Source organism: Tinamus guttatus, unplaced genomic scaffold, assembly GCF_059628265.1.
Source record: "Tinamus guttatus ecotype Peru unplaced genomic scaffold, ASM5962826v1 Tinamus_guttatus_pri_ptg000240l, whole genome shotgun sequence".
In the NCBI taxonomy this organism is placed as follows: domain Eukaryota; kingdom Metazoa; phylum Chordata; class Aves; order Tinamiformes; family Tinamidae; genus Tinamus; species Tinamus guttatus.
This window is the reverse complement of record NW_028288774.1, coordinates 11,789,712-11,806,196: the sequence shown is the minus strand read 5'-3', so window position 1 is coordinate 11,806,196 and position 16,485 is coordinate 11,789,712. Positions and strand designations below refer to the sequence as shown.

The window sequence follows — 16,485 nt, the reverse complement described above, 5'->3', positions numbered from 1 at the left end:
CATAGCCCCACTTCACTCTGGCAGGTCCATCTGGGCCCTATTTCTGTGGCTTCAGCTTCCAAGACGACAAGTGCAACAAGCACTGAAGGCTGCATTGCTACACGAATGTGCATGGCACATGCTGCTTCTCTGTCCCCACCCAAATTAACCACAGCACTTCTGGCAAACACTGGGCAGAGTTCCTCCATAGGCATCAGTTTCCTCCTGCTCTGGACTTGCACTTGAAATGTGCTGTTGAGGGAGCATCTGGGCAGGACGCCATTGATCAGAGAGACCACCGGTGCCTCCAGCCTGAGCCTAGACAGACGTGATGCCTTCTCTGCCGTTTGACACATAGCTTGTGAGGCAAGATGAGCACATCAGCAAGTGTGACAGGCCACAGAGACATCCTGTGGCCCGAGGTGTCCCACAGCGACTGCAGGAACCCTGCCAAAGGGCAGCTTTCATCTCTGGAGCATCCTCGACCCACTTTTGCTGTCAGCATGCCCTTCTCCTCCCTCCTTTCCTCCATTCCTATCCACACTGCATTCTGCTTTCTCCCTGGGTGAAATAGGGCAAACATAACCTGATTAACCGAGGGGATTTGGGCAGGAGGAGGCGGGGGTGGGAGGTGGGGAGAGAGATTAACATGCAGGAAAATGCAGAGCCTTTCCCTCTTGCATGAACACTTGCCTATTCAATATTTAAAGTGTTCTGCGGTGGCTCTGACTCTGGGATTTGCTATAAAAGCTTCTCGTAAACTGTCTCAGCATGTGGATATCAAGAGAGAGAGAACATTCAGTCTGACAAGCTGAAATTCCTCCCTGGCTCCAGGGTCATTCAGAAGCTTAAAATCACTTGGATGTGAGCCCACGACTCCATTTTAAACATAAGAGCCCCTCTTGCTGTTCTTCATCTATTTACAGTTTGAATCTAGGCTTTATTTGGCTAGGCTCAGCTTAAAGGGTTCTTTAGAAGTTAACACAGGCTCTCTCCATTTCACATATAGAAAAATTTCCAAGGCAGACAGCAGATTAGAAAGGTTCATATGAATAAGGAACACGTTTCACAAGCTCTACCTGCCCTCCAAGTCCATTTCTATAGCCTCTTTTATTTCTATCCATGCTTGCTTGCTTTCCTGCTTTACAGTAAAACATATAGATGTTTCTGGTAAGAAATGCAAAGCTACCACATGCAGAAAAAGTGCCTTCTCTGACCTTCCAAGGGGCTATTTTTGGCTGTTCTTATATGCCTAAGATCTCTTACAGGAGTCAAGACTGAATTAATTGACCCTCCATAACCTTTGACAGAGACCTGAAATACTACAAAAAATGCTTTTTCATAATTTTCATTCTCCGATAACACAGCATCTCGCTGACTTCAAAGCCCCAGGTGCCATTTTTGCAAGGGAACATATATTTTAAAAGGGATGTGAAACGGAGATTATTAACTAAGGCTGATTGAACACTGTGCACTACAGCTAGGTATACACAGACAAAACACAACATATCTTTCACAACACAGCTGAAAAGGCAGAGAAAAAAAAACAATAATAAATGACATATCTAGGACTGCAAAAGCTACTGAGCAGGCTCAGCTTTCAATATCTTTCACTTCTAAGATCAAACCTGGAGATGCAAACACTGTTTAGTTTAGTTTCACAGACTTGAAAGGGAAATTGATTTCCTTTCGTCATTGTCACTGTGAGGGCACAAACATTTGATGAGTTTAAAGAAACAACATTGCACAAGGAGAAGCCAAACACACCAAGAACGATATTCCATATGGAAAAGTAGCAGATGTAGTCAGAAAATCCCCTCTCTCTGAACACATAAATATACGTCCTACAGACCTGGGCTCTGATTTGTCCCATGGCAAGTTTCAGTATTGATATTCTCCTAGCTCATGGGCACTGCCCTGCCCCTGCCTGCACATGAGGAGATGGATGAGCCCCCTGTCCAGCTACCACTCAAAGCTTGTCCCCTGCCAAGGGACTAGCACAGATCAAGAGGACTGCGCATCCCTGCTGCTGCTCAAGACATGACTCACTCCCATACAATGAGCAGAAGGTAAAACATGCCAGTATCTTCTGACAGTAACATTAAATGTCAAAGACCTCCCACAAATCCACAATGAACCACAGAATTTACAAGACAGAAATGACAAGCATCTAGAACGTCCAAGAGACACAGCCTCCAGAAATCCAGCCTTGATGCAAAGATCAGCTACCCTCTATTGCCCCATAGATCTTTACATTTTTCCTTTTCATACTGGCCTCTTCTACAAGGGCACCTGCACCAAGATGTTGCCTGTTGGGGTCATCTGCATCGGGCCTAAGAATACAACATAACCTGAATAAAATTACAAGAACATGAGTTTGAATAGAACTAAGAGGAATTGGTGTGCCGTGCATTTACCAGCCAGGACACAGGCACGCTGGTGCTTTTAGGACCAGCCCCAAGCTAAAGAAACAACAAATTCTACAGGACAATTCCCCTTGTCAGATCTCAAATTCAGGGGCTTGTTCCCTTTGCTAACAGCCACCTCCTTGAGCAAGATTCACCACAGCTTGCAAAACAGCAAGGCTATGCCTCACTAAGGTTTGCTATACATCTGTGCAGCTTCATCTAAATACAGGAACAAACCCACAAAGCAGCAACTCCAGACTTAGCATAGTACTGTGAGGGTGACTCGCTGGCAAGCAATAAACTTTCATTTTCTATTATTTAAAATTGGAAGATAAGTAAAAAGATCACCTGGGAGAAATAAGAGCCTGCTAGAATGCGTGTGATGCTACTGAAGAACATGTCTTACTAATACAAGCATGGAATGTGCTGATATCTTCACATTTCTGTGTTTCTGCTTCCTGTTCTCTCTCTTTAGTCAGCGAGCCCCCCCTCAAGAGGGACTCTGATGGGCTTGTATGCTGCCTATAAAGTGAGGCCGTGCCCGCTGCAGCAATGCTCAGCTTGGTACCTCCCTGTAGTATATTAATGCTCTCACTATGCTGTGAGATGAAGCAAAGGCTTGTTCATATGTTAGCAGTGCAGGCTATGAGGCTGCACCACTCTCTGCCCAGCCTTAGACCTCCAGCATGTCGTAGTACAGAGACTTCTGTATGTTATTTCAGTTAAAGAGCATGTGGTCTTTAAATAAAAAAGGAATGAAAGAAAATTAACACTCTCATGAGGCAGACCAGAGATGATCCCCATTCTCCTGCCAACGAAGCTGGGAATCTGCAGCCAAGCTCAGGGCTCACACGCAGCTTTGCTGCAGGGGGAACAAGGCCTGAAGCACCCATGGGCCACCCCTGGAAGAAGGGCAGTTTGCTACATGCCTCAAGTAGCCAACTAATATAGAGCTACAGCACATAGAGCTACAGCTACATCTGGATAGATGACGATGCAAAACACATCCCTAACAGACGGCACAAGCCAGGAGAAGTAAGTCATTAAGGAATTTGTTTGTACTTTCTTCCCCTTAGCCTCTCTTTGATTTTAAAGATACAGTTAAACAACATAAAATCGAAAAGCCCAAGCAGCAGAATTTTTGAAGTGTCGCCTGGCAGAACACATAATATTGGTGGCCCTCAAGAACCGTGCCTGGTAGTACCTTAGCACATTACTAGCCTTTCCCCGTCCGCACCACAGGCTCTGCATTCGCACACAGAGCAAGCCACAAAGACAAAGATCTAAGAGAGTACCTTGTGCAGAGACCATCAAGTCACTCCTCTCATGCAAGAGGTGCAGAAGAATCTAACTCCATGACCCAGCCCTCAGGACTGCTCTCTTAGGGGTGACCCAGCCCAGCTGCAGCTCTTTTAAAGAGCCTCAGGTGTGGCTTGTGTGTGGATTGAAATGGAAGTGACTCTGGCCACCTACTTCCATTCTTTAAGTGAGCTTTGCAAGCCACAAGTTCCTTTGTGCACTGCTTTCCCTAAGGAAAAGAGAAGCATTTGTTATTCAAAGTACTTCACAGATATATACCTTAGCTACACACATGGGGAGTTTTACCAGGCTCAGTGTGTGGGAAAGATTGTGAGGCAGGAGGAGAATCCAGGCCCTGGAAAGGAGGTTGTAAACACAGGGAGCAGTCCTTTCTTGATCTCTGGCCTTCTCGCTCTATTCCACGTACAGAACTGGAGTCCATTCTCCAAGACCCATGTAGACACAGAGGAACTGAAGAGCCCTTGATGAAAATCCAGACCACACTATTTTCACTGGCCAGAACTTCCTTGACCTCACAGCTTTATATTACCTAAGTAAGAGCCTCCTCTTGTAGAGCCTTGAACTGTCTCCTAACCCTATTAAAGGGACAACGAGATGGGGTCAGGTCTTGCTGTAGGCTGGGCCATACGGGGGGTTCCTCTGCCAAGCCTGTGTGTAGCACTGAGAGAGACTTTCTGCTTTCTAATGAGTTGCATGGCCACTTGTCAGCCACAGGAATTTCCAGCAGGTTCCCCTGGGTCCAAACCAGGTATCTTGGAATTTGGATTCACAGAAATGAGAGGGTTTAGCCATGGCTATTTTCTGATGGGAGAGAACCTGTTACCATTATGACTATGTTGACGCTCAACAAGATATGCAAGGTGCGAGATGCTACAAAGGTACCTTTGAGAAAGTAAAAGCCTTAGGCAGATAGTATGTTTGGTACAATTGTTACAGTGTCCTGAGTAACAGATCTCCCTTTTATTTACTGAGTCTGCCCAACATGCTAGTATGCTTCCACATTCCTTGATGGGTCCAACACCATCTTCTTTGTTATCTCTTCTCTTACCTGGAGCTCCCCAATGACCTAAGTTTTCCACTGCAGGGAAATAATACCGTGCTATTAAATGCCTTCTGTTTCAAATGAACTGAATTGCAGGACTCTGCATTGCACTTTACTCCAAGCTGACCAACTTGTTGACATGTAAAGTTCCCTAAAGAGATCCTAGGAAAATCAAAGCTGACAGCTGCAGAATGAATAGGAATATTAAAGTAAGAGCAAAGGGGTCTCTGCTCCAGTCGGACTACAGGGACATGCCTCTGACCTTTTGCTGCTGAACTTGCCTGCCCTCTGGAATTGGCAAGTAGCAGTGGCAGCAGTCAGGAGCCCTCTTCTCATATCCCTTCAGCCTTCTTACTGTAATTTATAGAAAGTCTCTCCTTACTGCAACCTGCCAGGCACCCAAGAACAAGGCAAATAAGAGTAATAATTGAGTAATAGTTGATTCTGCTGCTGCCTGCGCAGAACTGGGGAAGGAGGATACAAGAATGATTATGCTCTCCCAACAGTCAATGGGAGGCAGGTGCTGAATTGGCTTAGCTCTCTCTCAGGCAAAGACTGAATAGCGGCTCATGCCAGGCTGCCTTTTCCTTTTTGTCTGACCGGGCTTTTTATTGGAGAATCCCATTTCCTGCAGTTCCTAACTAAACGAATAAATACTGAGCACAGCCCAGAAGGAATGGGTTTGGCTTGAAGGATCCTGCGCAGTGACTCACGCTTCCATGAGTAAGCTCCTTCCCTCAGCGAGGCGACACCATGTCACGCACTCTGCTTAGCCCAGCTCACAGCATGGGCTAAACTGCAGCTATCCACAGTGCTTGCGATAATATGCTTTAGCTTCACAATGAAGCTATTACAAGACATAAAGTTTGCTTTAGCTTTATACTGAATGCATAATCCATTGCTGCCATTTCTGGAAACATACACAACATTTTAATGGAAAAAGGAAAACTGCTCTATCTTGGAAGTCCTGAGTAGGAAAAGTGTCAGCTAGAACATAGCTTGCAATCCAAAAATGCATTTAACAGAAGTGTTTTGGAAATTATTGATTATTTACACACGTCTCCATTTATACAGCCCCAGTGCACATTTATAAATATGTTGTAGAAATACATATGGAGAAATATCCGGAAATGACAATTGCATCAATTAGCCCTCCCTCTCTTTGCCACAATGACAGTGCAAAGAAAGGACGGTGCAAAGCAGCACAAGCTCTAGATCTTGGTAATACCAGTGTCCCTGCTGTACCACACATGCAGGGAAGCAGCTAAGGAGAGGGACCCTGAAGTGATCACAGCTCATTAGTTATGGGTAGAATTACCTGCTGGTATAAACTAAGAAGGAAATCACTATTTTTAGCTTTTAGTTTTCTCAGGAGGGCATTCAAAGGGCATTACGTGGCTATACTATGGAAACTGAAGAACACAAAATGAGGATTTTATGGAAAGCAAAACAACTTCATGCATCTTATTCAGCGAAATACTTAGAAATACTTATAAACTGCAAGATTTGGATGATGGAGACACAGAATGAAGACCTCAGAGCAGAGAGATTCCAGTGACTTTCCAGGGCTGGTGAACACCAAGGCCTGCTTAGGTTTACCAGCAGCCTCCCAGCTGGGCTGTAGCTCTTGGACCAAACATGTTCGTTGTGGCTTGGTATCACTGTTCACTGCAGCAGCAATCAACACCAGCTTGGACTTAGTCTTTCGGGAACAAGGACCTTAGCAAGTGACAAGAAGTGTAGAAATTTCACTTTGCCATGTAAAACCTCTGGCACATCAGCAAAATATACAAATCTACGAACATATCAGGAAAATAGCAAGAGGCTCACATCAAACTCACCTGTTATAAATATCTCTGGAGTTTATTTTTAAGATAAACATTTAATCAGTATCTCATAAGTTAAAAAAAAAAAGTATAATGAGAATGTGCCATACATGCCATCATTTTCTTCTGTTCAGCCAAAGCCTTATCAAAAACTATCTGAGGTCCGTGGAAAGGCTCTGATTGTCACTTCTAGAATAAATTTATATTGCTTTTTTTTTGTGTGTTTAATCTGTGAAACGGAACATGCAAAAAAAAAAAAAAAAAGGGCAAGCAGGCTGAGGACATGTCTAGTTTTCCTAAGGAGAACTTGTCACACTTTGAACATTTCCACCAGGCCAAATCCCTGAAATCAAAATCAGCCACTTAAAAGATATCGAAACAGACTTGGCCTCTTATCTGCCACGTGCAAGACTGATGCTCCTCCTTTTCTCATCCTGTTCTTTGTGCTGCTGGGAACCTTCCCTGCTTGAAGCTCTCTGAGAAAGAAAATCTGTCAGTCATGCCAGATGACTGCTTTCCTTCCAAGCATCTATTGCTGTTATTAATAAATTATTAATTTATTATTAAAGGGCACAGAACAGGAAATATTTGGCATTTGCAGCCAAATTCTTCTCAATATTGTAACTTAGGTGAATTAACTCTGGCATGTTAAAAGCAGACTCTAAAGGCAGGACCTATGGTATCTGAATAGGCACCAGACAGCTGAGCTGAACCTGATCCTGTAAGTAACCTGACACTGTAAGTAGTGGAGACTTGAAGTAAAGAACAACAGCAGCGAGACTTGTGAAGATCCTGCTGCAACTCACATCCTGAAAACCATGTCCAGTTTCATTTTGTGCAAGACATAGGGTAAGAACAATCTTAGATACACCTACACATCTGTCTTAAAAGCCTTGGTGTCACCATGACAGTACTAAAATGCCACATCCTCTACATGAATTATGCATTTTAAAAACACCCATTAGTCTACAAGCACTCCCCTTCTGTCCTGCAAGGTGAAGGTGAACACAATGTCATCCAGATGCTGCTGTCTGCAACCCAAGCTCTGGAGGAGCTACTTAGCCAATGCCGCTAGAAATTAAGACCCTTAGGACACAGAAATAACCTACTCAATCTGTCCTTGGGGCTTCTGATAGAATAGGATGCTCAGTGAACCCATAATAATGCAAAATGACAGGATTACATCATACGGCTTCCTTTTTGCCCTGAAGTCCATGCTACATTAGGCCTATTCAGCACCTAGTAGCCCTTTCCCTGCTGTAACTACCACAGCTACCACAGTTCCCCCACACAAAACACCTCACGGGTACTGTTCATTCCTCAAGCTGAGGCAAAGTCTATATTGCTCTGCAACTGGCAGCTCTTTGCATTTAATCTCCTTTGGTAGTACTGGTCTCTGCGCCGAGAAACAGAACTTGTAATTTTCCAGCTCAAGTTTCACAAACCTGGAGGCACACCGTTCCTTACTCTGCTTCGAGCGCAAGTGAGATGGATAACCAAAAAGGAAGTCAAACTAAGAAGAGCTAATGCCCCAAATCAGCCAGAGCTAGAACTCCAAAAGCAAATTGAGACAAACATTAAAAAAAAAAAAAAAACTACTGCAACCAGAGAAATTAAAAAATGAGGGGGAAAAAGAAAAAAAAAAAAAAGCTTTACTGTGCAGCAAGAATGTGACGGAAAATAAAGGTTCAGTAGCTACTGACTCACAGCTAACTGAATGCTTCCCTGATTTTCATTAAGAATGATCATGCTAATCCATAGGGTCAAGTCAGGATGTCCAAGGGGGGTAGAAAGCAAAAATGAACCCAACAAAACAAACGAGTGCAGCCAGGCAGCAAGCGAAGCTCACGGAGCTGACTGTGCTCTGCCTGGTGGAATGAGACAGTCATGATCCCAGGACCCTGAAAAGAGCTGCACCGCCAAGCACAGCTGCAGGTGCAGCCGTTTCAAGTCCACTTACTGGCTTGGAGGCACCGCTCGAGGACTAGAGAACAGCAAATGCTTAGCACAGTATAAAACTGGAAGTTCAGGCAAACACAGAGTAATAATTTTAGGTCTTTGTTAGCATCATAGCAAGAAAGGAATGAAGAGGAAAAGGACTGGGCTGCTCCTAACTGCAGGGTGATAAGGAGCTGCCAGTGTGCGTGACTCTGAAAGACACAAGTGCGAGTCCAGTCACTGTGTCTTCGGCAATGACAGGAAAATGTTAGTATTCATATACGGGCCTGAGAAGACTGTCTAAAGTCCTGCATGTGGCATCTCCTCAGAAGAAAATAACTCAAATGAGAAGATGCCCACAGGAAGGATGCCACAGACCAGAGCATGGAGATCTTGTATCATGCAGGACGGATGTGGTTCAGCTTATGTAACTAAAAACAAGAACATGAGGGGGGATATGTAAACACTCAGGGAAAAAATAAAGGAAATCAACAGCAGAGAGCGATGCCTGGGACAAAACAAACGCCTGGAGGCGCAGATGAAAATTGGAAGCAGGTTTCCGGCCCCGGACGAGAGCAGCGGCGGGGAGGGGGCGCACGGCCGGGCGGCAGCGCGGCCCCAGCGCCCTCGCCCCGGGCTGCCGCGGCGGGGCAGCCTCCCGCGCTCCCAGCTCGCCGTTGCCCCTCGCCCCCCGCGCCGCAGTAACGCAAGGGCCAGCGGTTCCCCGCCACGCCGACCCGCCCCGAGGGCCGCCCGCGCCGCCTCGCGCAGCCGCCCGCCGCGGCCCTCACCGTGCGCCGGGCCGGCCGGTACCGAGAGGCCGTTAGGGAGCAGCCCTGAGAGACCGAACGTTCCGAATCGGCCGTTACGGAGCGACAGCTAGGGATTGGCCGTTAGGGAGGGAACGTTCCAGACCGGCCGTTATGGACCGCACTTTCCGAAGTGGCCGCTATGGAGTGACCGTTAGGGACCGAACGTTCCGAAGTGGCCGCTATGGAGTGACCGTTAGGGACCAGCCGTAGCGGAGCGAACGTTCCGAACCGGCTGTTGTTACTGGCCGCTGGGGACCGAGCTGACCACCGTTACGGAGGGGACGTTAGTGACCGCTATGGACCGACTCGCCTCCCCTGGCCGCCAGGGCGCGGGCGCCGCCCGCCGCGGCGCCCCCACCGCGGCGGCTGCCGCCACCCCGACGTGTCGGCGGGCACGTCCCCACCGGCACGGCCCGCCCGCCGCGCGTCAGCCGCCCGGCCCTACTTAAGGCGCCGGCCGCCTCCCCGCCCCGCCGCCACCACCGCCGCCGCGCTTGGGTCAGGACACCGGGTAGGCGCGAGCGCCGCCGCCCCGCCGGGGGGCTGCTCGTGGGCAGCGGGGAGCGGGGGCGCTGCCCCCGGGCGCGCGGGGGACCCGGCGGAGCGCGAGGCGGGCGCGGCCCTGGACTTGAGCCAGCCGGGGAGCGGCGCGAAGGGAGGCCGGGGCATCGGGCGCACCAGGCTCCCCTTCCGCGGTGCGAGCTCGCTCCCGCGCGGCTCCAGGACGGAGGCGGAAGCAGCGCCTGCTCTGAGCTAAGAGCAGCGCCTGGACGCGCAGCCCGCCGCAGCAGGGAGCATGGCTCGGGGCTGCCCTGGTGCTGAAGCCTTGGCGCTACAAGCTGCTCTTGCAAGCTGCGTGCGCTGCTGGGGCACCCGGCTGCTGCGGTGCCCGGAGTCGCTTCCTGTAACTGAAGCGCTGGGGCTGAGGTGCTTGCGTGAGCACAGCTTGCCAGCCCTGCTGCTCCCATTGCCTGGCAAGGGCTTGGCACGAGGCGCCTGCGTGCCGTATTGGCTTGTGCTTCAGCAGACTCACGCCACAAACGAAGGCTGATATCTTCCTGCCAGCTTCTTAATACAAGCGCTGGTATATCTGCTTCTTGCTGAGAAGCTTCTCGCTTTGAATATGCTGGATGCTGGCCCCTTCCTGCTCCGCACAGGTTAGGCCTGTTTTGTGCTGGCTAGGATCAGGTCGCGTCTCTACTTGCATCCGTCTGCAAGGCTGCCCCCGCCCCAGGCCCCTCAGGGCAGAGAGGGGCTGGGTTATGGCTAAGGCAGCCTTGATGGGGAGAGCAGCACATTGGCTTTGCAGGGTTGCCGCAGCCAAGGCTACATTCTTCAACATCGTGTCCTCTCAGTACCTCTAGAGCTGTTGGAGATTACAGCCCACAGAACCAGGCTGCGGCGCAGAGAGAGTTGGGCATGATGCTAATGCCAACAAGAAGCAGTACTCTGCTTCAGGGATGTATGGGCAACAGAGTACCTTGGCCCACCACTGTGTGGTTTCAACTTAAAGCAGAGGAGATAACTTTAGGTGTCAAAGTGCGCCTGCAGAAAGGCGTGTACTGAGCCTGGCTTTGAGTGCAGCAGAAAGGAGACTGCCAAGCTCTGCGGTGCCTAGAAGAACTAAAATGGCTTCTCCTGACTGAATCTAATATGGATGGTCATTTAGCGTTCTGCTTATGCTGCTAGAGTGCCCTCAGCTATCAACGCTTCTCGGCGGCACTTGAAGGCAAGCTCAAGCAAGCTTACTTGAAAAATGGATTGGTACCAAAATTTTATTCATAATTTTAAGCAGGCTGCTGGATACAGGCAGTACTGCCAGATAGCTTGGGGGCTGCAATTTGTATTCATGTTCTTGCCTTCCTGTAGTAAGACTCACTTGCTTTATACAAACATTACAGTGTTAGTGAAAGCTCCAATGTGTGGAGAAGTTATATTCTGCTTTCCTTTCAGCAGTGCAACATGTCTCTCAAGGATCACCTCGTCCACAATGTGCACAAAGTGGAGCATCCTCATGCTCACAACAAGATCACCGTGGTTGGAGTGGGTGCTGTGGGCATGGCCTGTGCCATCAGCATTCTGATGAGGGTAAGTCTCAAGCTTCAGATAAAGCAGCACAATGGGGACTAGCTGAGGCCTGAAAGAAGTACAGGATAGGTAGGTAGTAAGAAGTAATCTCCCCTCTAAGACTAATTGGGCTAGTGCACAAGGCATGCCTTTTGGTTGTACATTCCCCTTCCTTGGGTCTGAAATGAAGCAGCAAACTTTAAGCTAGTTCTTTCTGTAAGCATGTTTACACGACATCAGACAATATACTCTGTATATTTTGACTTAGGAATTGCATTTACCATCAAATGTCTTATAAATTCCCTCCCAAGCAGGTAAATGGAAGCCTTTAACATTCCAAACCTATATAAAAAAGGTCTGGAATGAAGAAGGGCATTTTGCTGGAGACTGAATCATGGAATAGTTTATTATAGAGTGAGCTGAAAAAAAAGTGGTCTTAAATACTTTGAGTGACTTGTCCTCTGTATTGAATTATACTGAAAATGCAGTGGCTACACCGAGCTGTCTTTCCTTTACTCCAAAATTGATTTTGTGGGAGTAGCTGTTCAGTTACTCTTCATCATTTTGGTGTGTTGGATTGTAAGACTCTTGCACATAGAATGTGGATATGAAAACAGTACAAAACTAGCTCAATAGAGTGAATATCTCAGAAGAGTAATTTAAGTTACTAGGGAAAAAAGTGATCCAGGTTAGCTAAATTACTTTAAAAAAGTAATGTATTTAAGTAACTTAACATTAAAAAAAATGGAATAGTGAGGATAGAAAGGTAATAGACAGACTTACTCTTTAATCCTGATTTCTTGTAGGATTTGGCTGATGAACTTGCCCTGGTTGATGTTGTAGAAGACAAGCTCAAAGGAGAGATGCTGGATCTCCAGCATGGCAGCCTCTTCCTCAGAACACCCAAGATCGTTTCTGGCAAAGGCAAGTAGCTATATCGAGCACTTCCAAACAGAGGCAACTGCTTCAGATATCAGACTGCTCATCTCTAGCATGTACTCTGTCCTCCTAATCCTAAAGGGGAAAGCTCTTTTAATTTCTGTTTCTGGAGAAATAGTAGTCAGCTGACATTGTATTGTATGCTAAAACTCACTAGCTGGGTACTGCTCTGTCTTGGAGTTGGACACTCAGTACTAGAAAGCTTCTGCAATCCTAAAGTATTTCTGAATCTATGACGGTTTTACCACAGTTAGCCCTGAATGGGCTGCTGCTCACCTGCTGGCTACAAATATCTGACTGCTTTAAGCTTAGTGGCAACTTAACTGGGGCAAACTCCTCAGTTACTGTGTGAGCTCTGTGTCCATAGGTAGCAGGTTATGACAGCACAGCCCCTCATACCTTCTGGCTTCTATGCAGTACTTAACACACTGTATGGCATCCCTCTACACACCCATATGCAGCTCCATACCTGAGAAGCATGCAGTGCCACTGCCTGTCTACCCATTTGCACTGTAACATGCCCCTAAGTTTGCCACTTGTGGCAATGGAACACTCTCAGAGAAAGTCCTTAACGTCCTATGGAAGCTAAGTCTAGGGTCAGCACTCTGACATGAGAAGATGCCGTATCACTATTAAGAAAAACAGAACTCCTGGTCTGAACCATGTTTAGAAAGAGCTCATTTGACACATAACCTTTTGTCTGCAGATTACAGTGTGACTGCCCACTCTAAGCTGGTCATCGTCACTGCTGGTGCTCGCCAGCAAGAAGGAGAGAGCCGCCTTAACCTGGTCCAGCGCAATGTGAATATCTTCAAGTTCATCATTCCCAACGTTGTTAAATACAGTCCTGACTGCAAGCTGCTTATTGTCTCCAACCCAGGTTTGTCCTGCACTGCCTACTAGAACACCTTGGCTTAGACAAGTGTTTTCCCCAGCAAGGTGCTGGTAACATATTAACAGGACCAAGCATAGGCTTATAGAAAATGCTTGTGTCAAATACACACATGGCAAGATGTATCACCTTCCTCCTCCCCACTCAAAAAAATTATTTCTCTGAGAAAGAGCAGAACTTTTCGTTAGAGACAATTGTTATCTTCCCTGTTCTCCTCACAGTGGATATCTTGACCTACGTGGCCTGGAAGATCAGCGGCTTTCCCAAGCACCGCGTTATTGGTAGTGGCTGCAATCTGGATTCTGCCCGCTTCCGCTACCTCATGGGAGAAAGGCTGGGCATCCATTGCCTGAGCTGCCACGGATGGATTGTCGGAGAGCACGGAGACTCTAGTGGTAAGTGTAAATTTTGTCCATCTCTTGCTGTACATGGTTTGCAAGAAGCATCCCTTGCAAAACCTTTAGCAAAGAAAATGCTCAAAAAACCCCATCTTTTCACTGCAGCAACTTAATGCAAGCCTGACTTTAACTCTTCTGCAGCATACAGTAACCCTAGATGTTCTATATTTGACTTGAGTTATTCTGCTCGGAAAAGGTCATTAGTGAAACCTAAGGAGGCCAACATTTTCTAGGGCTAGGTTGTCCCCATAACTCCCCTGCTCCAATCCTCCCACCATGAAAAAAAAAAGGAGCAGGAGGGTGAAGTTCTCTGCAAGTGACTCTCAGAGATCTGAACTAGATCTACTGGTAGTCACTGAGTTGTCTTCACTGGCATCTCTCATTTTACTCCAAGAACTATATTTAGGAATAGAAGTGCAGGGTCAAGTCTAGACAAGGAGGGGAGAAGGCGCAAGTTTCCCCTAATTTAACCTGCACTCCTCCTAGCAGCAGCCAAGCAGCACCACCTGCTTCCAGGCACCCAAGAGGACTCTTCAAAATCCATCCTCCGTAGAGAAGCCTTTGCAAAATACAGAGTTGCTGCCATATTAGTTCAACTTCAGTAAAGTACAACACCTAGACAAGATATTTTCAAATCCGGTAACATCATGTATAAAGGAAGATGCCTGTTTGCTCCTAGATTATTATCCCATCATTTGATTTAGGCTCACAGGCCATACTACATCTAGAGACACACCTAAAACAGTCACACTTGTATCTAGTTCAATTTGTCATATGTTGCCCATTAGTTTGGGGAAGATAGGAGTGAGATTTTTCTTGTGGCTGGGGAGATTCTTGACTTTGAGATGACTAATCTTTGTGCAACTCTAAGTACCTGTCTGGAGCGGAGTGAACGTTGCTGGTGTCTCCCTGAAGGCTCTTCATCCCGACATGGGAACTGATGCAGACAAGGAACACTGGAAGGAGGTCCATAAGCAGGTGGTGGACAGGTAAATAACTTTCCCCAAACTATAACATCACTAAGATGCAATATTCTCATTTTTTGTAAACACTCACCATACCAGTGAATATGAAAACACAGAAATAAGACAGCTTGAAGTAGTGTTTTAAGTAATAAGCATTAAGTAGTAATGAAGTAATAACATAAAATTCGGCAGAAATAAATTTTCCAATTTAGTGAATTTAAAGTTGGGGAAATGCTTTAACTGCAACCATACGGTAATCCTGGGGGGAATAGTGGATAGGATTTTTCACAGGTCTATGTTTTATTTCAGTCTTGTCAGCAAGTCAGTGAAACTTCTGGTGTTTCCAGATCCACTTGGGCATTTCCAAAAATGCTTTCATTAAAACTCTTAACACAGTCCAGTGGATGCTCTCTGTTTTTTCAGTAAGTAACTTTGTCTCTGCAGTGCCTATGAGGTTATCAAACTGAAGGGATACACATCATGGGCGATTGGCCTTTCTGTGGCAGATCTAGCTGAAACTATTATGAAGAACTTAAGAAGAGTACATCCCATCTCTACAATGGTTAAGGTAAGCAGCCCTAAACCCTTTCTCCCTACCCCAGGCCCTCAATTTTTCTGCCATAATAAAAATGAAACCTGGAAGGTAACTTTCTAGGTTAAAACCTATTTCCAGAAATTCCAGAACCTTACACTTACTTAAGCTTTACTGATAGAAGAGCCTATGAAACAGAAAGAGATCTAGAAGACTTAGCCTGTCCTTCTGTGCTTTTCAGGGCATGCATGGAATAAAAGACGATGTCTTCCTAAGTGTTCCTTGTGTACTGGGCAGCCATGGCATCACTGATGTAATAAAGATGACCCTAAAACCTGAGGAAGAGGACAAGTTACGGAAGAGTGCAGAGACACTCTGGGGAATCCAGAAGGAACTACAATTCTAGATTTGGCCAAGCAGTTCACTGTTTGCAGTTTAATGGATTTAGTGGTTTGTCTTACGTTGCACTTTCCAAGTACGTCAAAGCCTCCAATGTATGCCTCTCAACTAGAGCACAAATTAAAACCTGAACAAATCAGTTTCCTGAAGCTAGTGCTAGGAAACTACTCTAGGGTTTTCCCTGTTCACAAATACCCATGATCCTAACCAGAGCTACGTAACAACCCAATCTTGTATGTGAAGTGGTGTGACGTAAATCCAGCATTCAGAACAGCACTGCCTAGAAAACCCTCTGCCTTTTCCTCACCTGTTTAATATTGGTTCAGAACAACAGGTAACTGGTTATTACACAGTGTGAAGCCAAAGACTTCTCTTGCAGTTAAAGGATTGTCAAACCAACTGACCAATCTTTTCTGCCAGTTGAATAGCTTATATATTTCACTCTTGGTAGGTCCAAATATATTTTCCTAACACTACTTTGGAATTTTTGTGTATACCTTTTTTAGAGAACCTTATTTTTGTGTACTCTATCAGAGCAGTTGTAAATCTGTCTCCTAAACGTATTATATAAAACCCTAATGTCTCTGTATGCAACAAGACAACAGCTGTCCAACTGTAGCACCAGCTCCAACACCAAATAAACAATGAACTGTTATTTTGGTCTCCTGCTTTTTTTTTGTATATGGTTTGTTCCTCCACCAACCATCTCTACTTTAAGGCATCAATATTTACATCATTCAAAAACATCACCTATTTCCTTACTATCACTAACTCAGACGTCACCCGCGTGCACCTACTCTGCTGTAGGCTCCAATTACTTTGCATAGAGAACTTACACCAGAGATATGAGAGCACGAGGGGCGTTCAATATGCAGGACTTAAATTTGGTCTTCATCGTTATGCCAACAGAGACTGTTCCTTTGCACTATCTTAGCTGAGGGGAGAACCACTTTACACAGCCCAAAGGA

The 16,485-nt window shown here is 46.3% G+C and overlaps 1 protein-coding gene and 1 long non-coding RNA gene across 2 annotated transcripts in view; one reads left to right on the top strand and one right to left on the bottom strand.

Moving 5' to 3' along the window:
- Positions 1 to 8,949, bottom strand: part of LOC148594526 (uncharacterized) — a 36,185-nt gene extending 27,236 nt beyond the window's left edge. Inside the window, exon 1 of the long non-coding RNA XR_015913442.1 lies at positions 8,691 to 8,949. This is a non-coding gene — a long non-coding RNA (uncharacterized LOC148594526). The remainder of the gene's footprint in view (positions 1 to 8,690) is intronic.
- An 868-nt stretch (positions 8,950 to 9,817) lies between these two features.
- LDHA (lactate dehydrogenase A) lies at positions 9,818 to 16,172 on the top strand. The gene is made up of 8 exons (XM_088525867.1): positions 9,818 to 9,836; positions 11,279 to 11,413; positions 12,199 to 12,316; positions 13,038 to 13,211; positions 13,445 to 13,618; positions 14,493 to 14,610; positions 15,031 to 15,154; positions 15,360 to 16,172. The coding sequence occupies exons 2-8, from the start codon at positions 11,288 to 11,290 to the stop codon at positions 15,522 to 15,524; spliced, it is 999 nt and encodes a 332-aa protein (XP_088381993.1). The 5' UTR covers positions 9,818 to 9,836; positions 11,279 to 11,287; the 3' UTR covers positions 15,525 to 16,172.
- Positions 16,173 to 16,485: the final 313 nt, after the last annotated feature.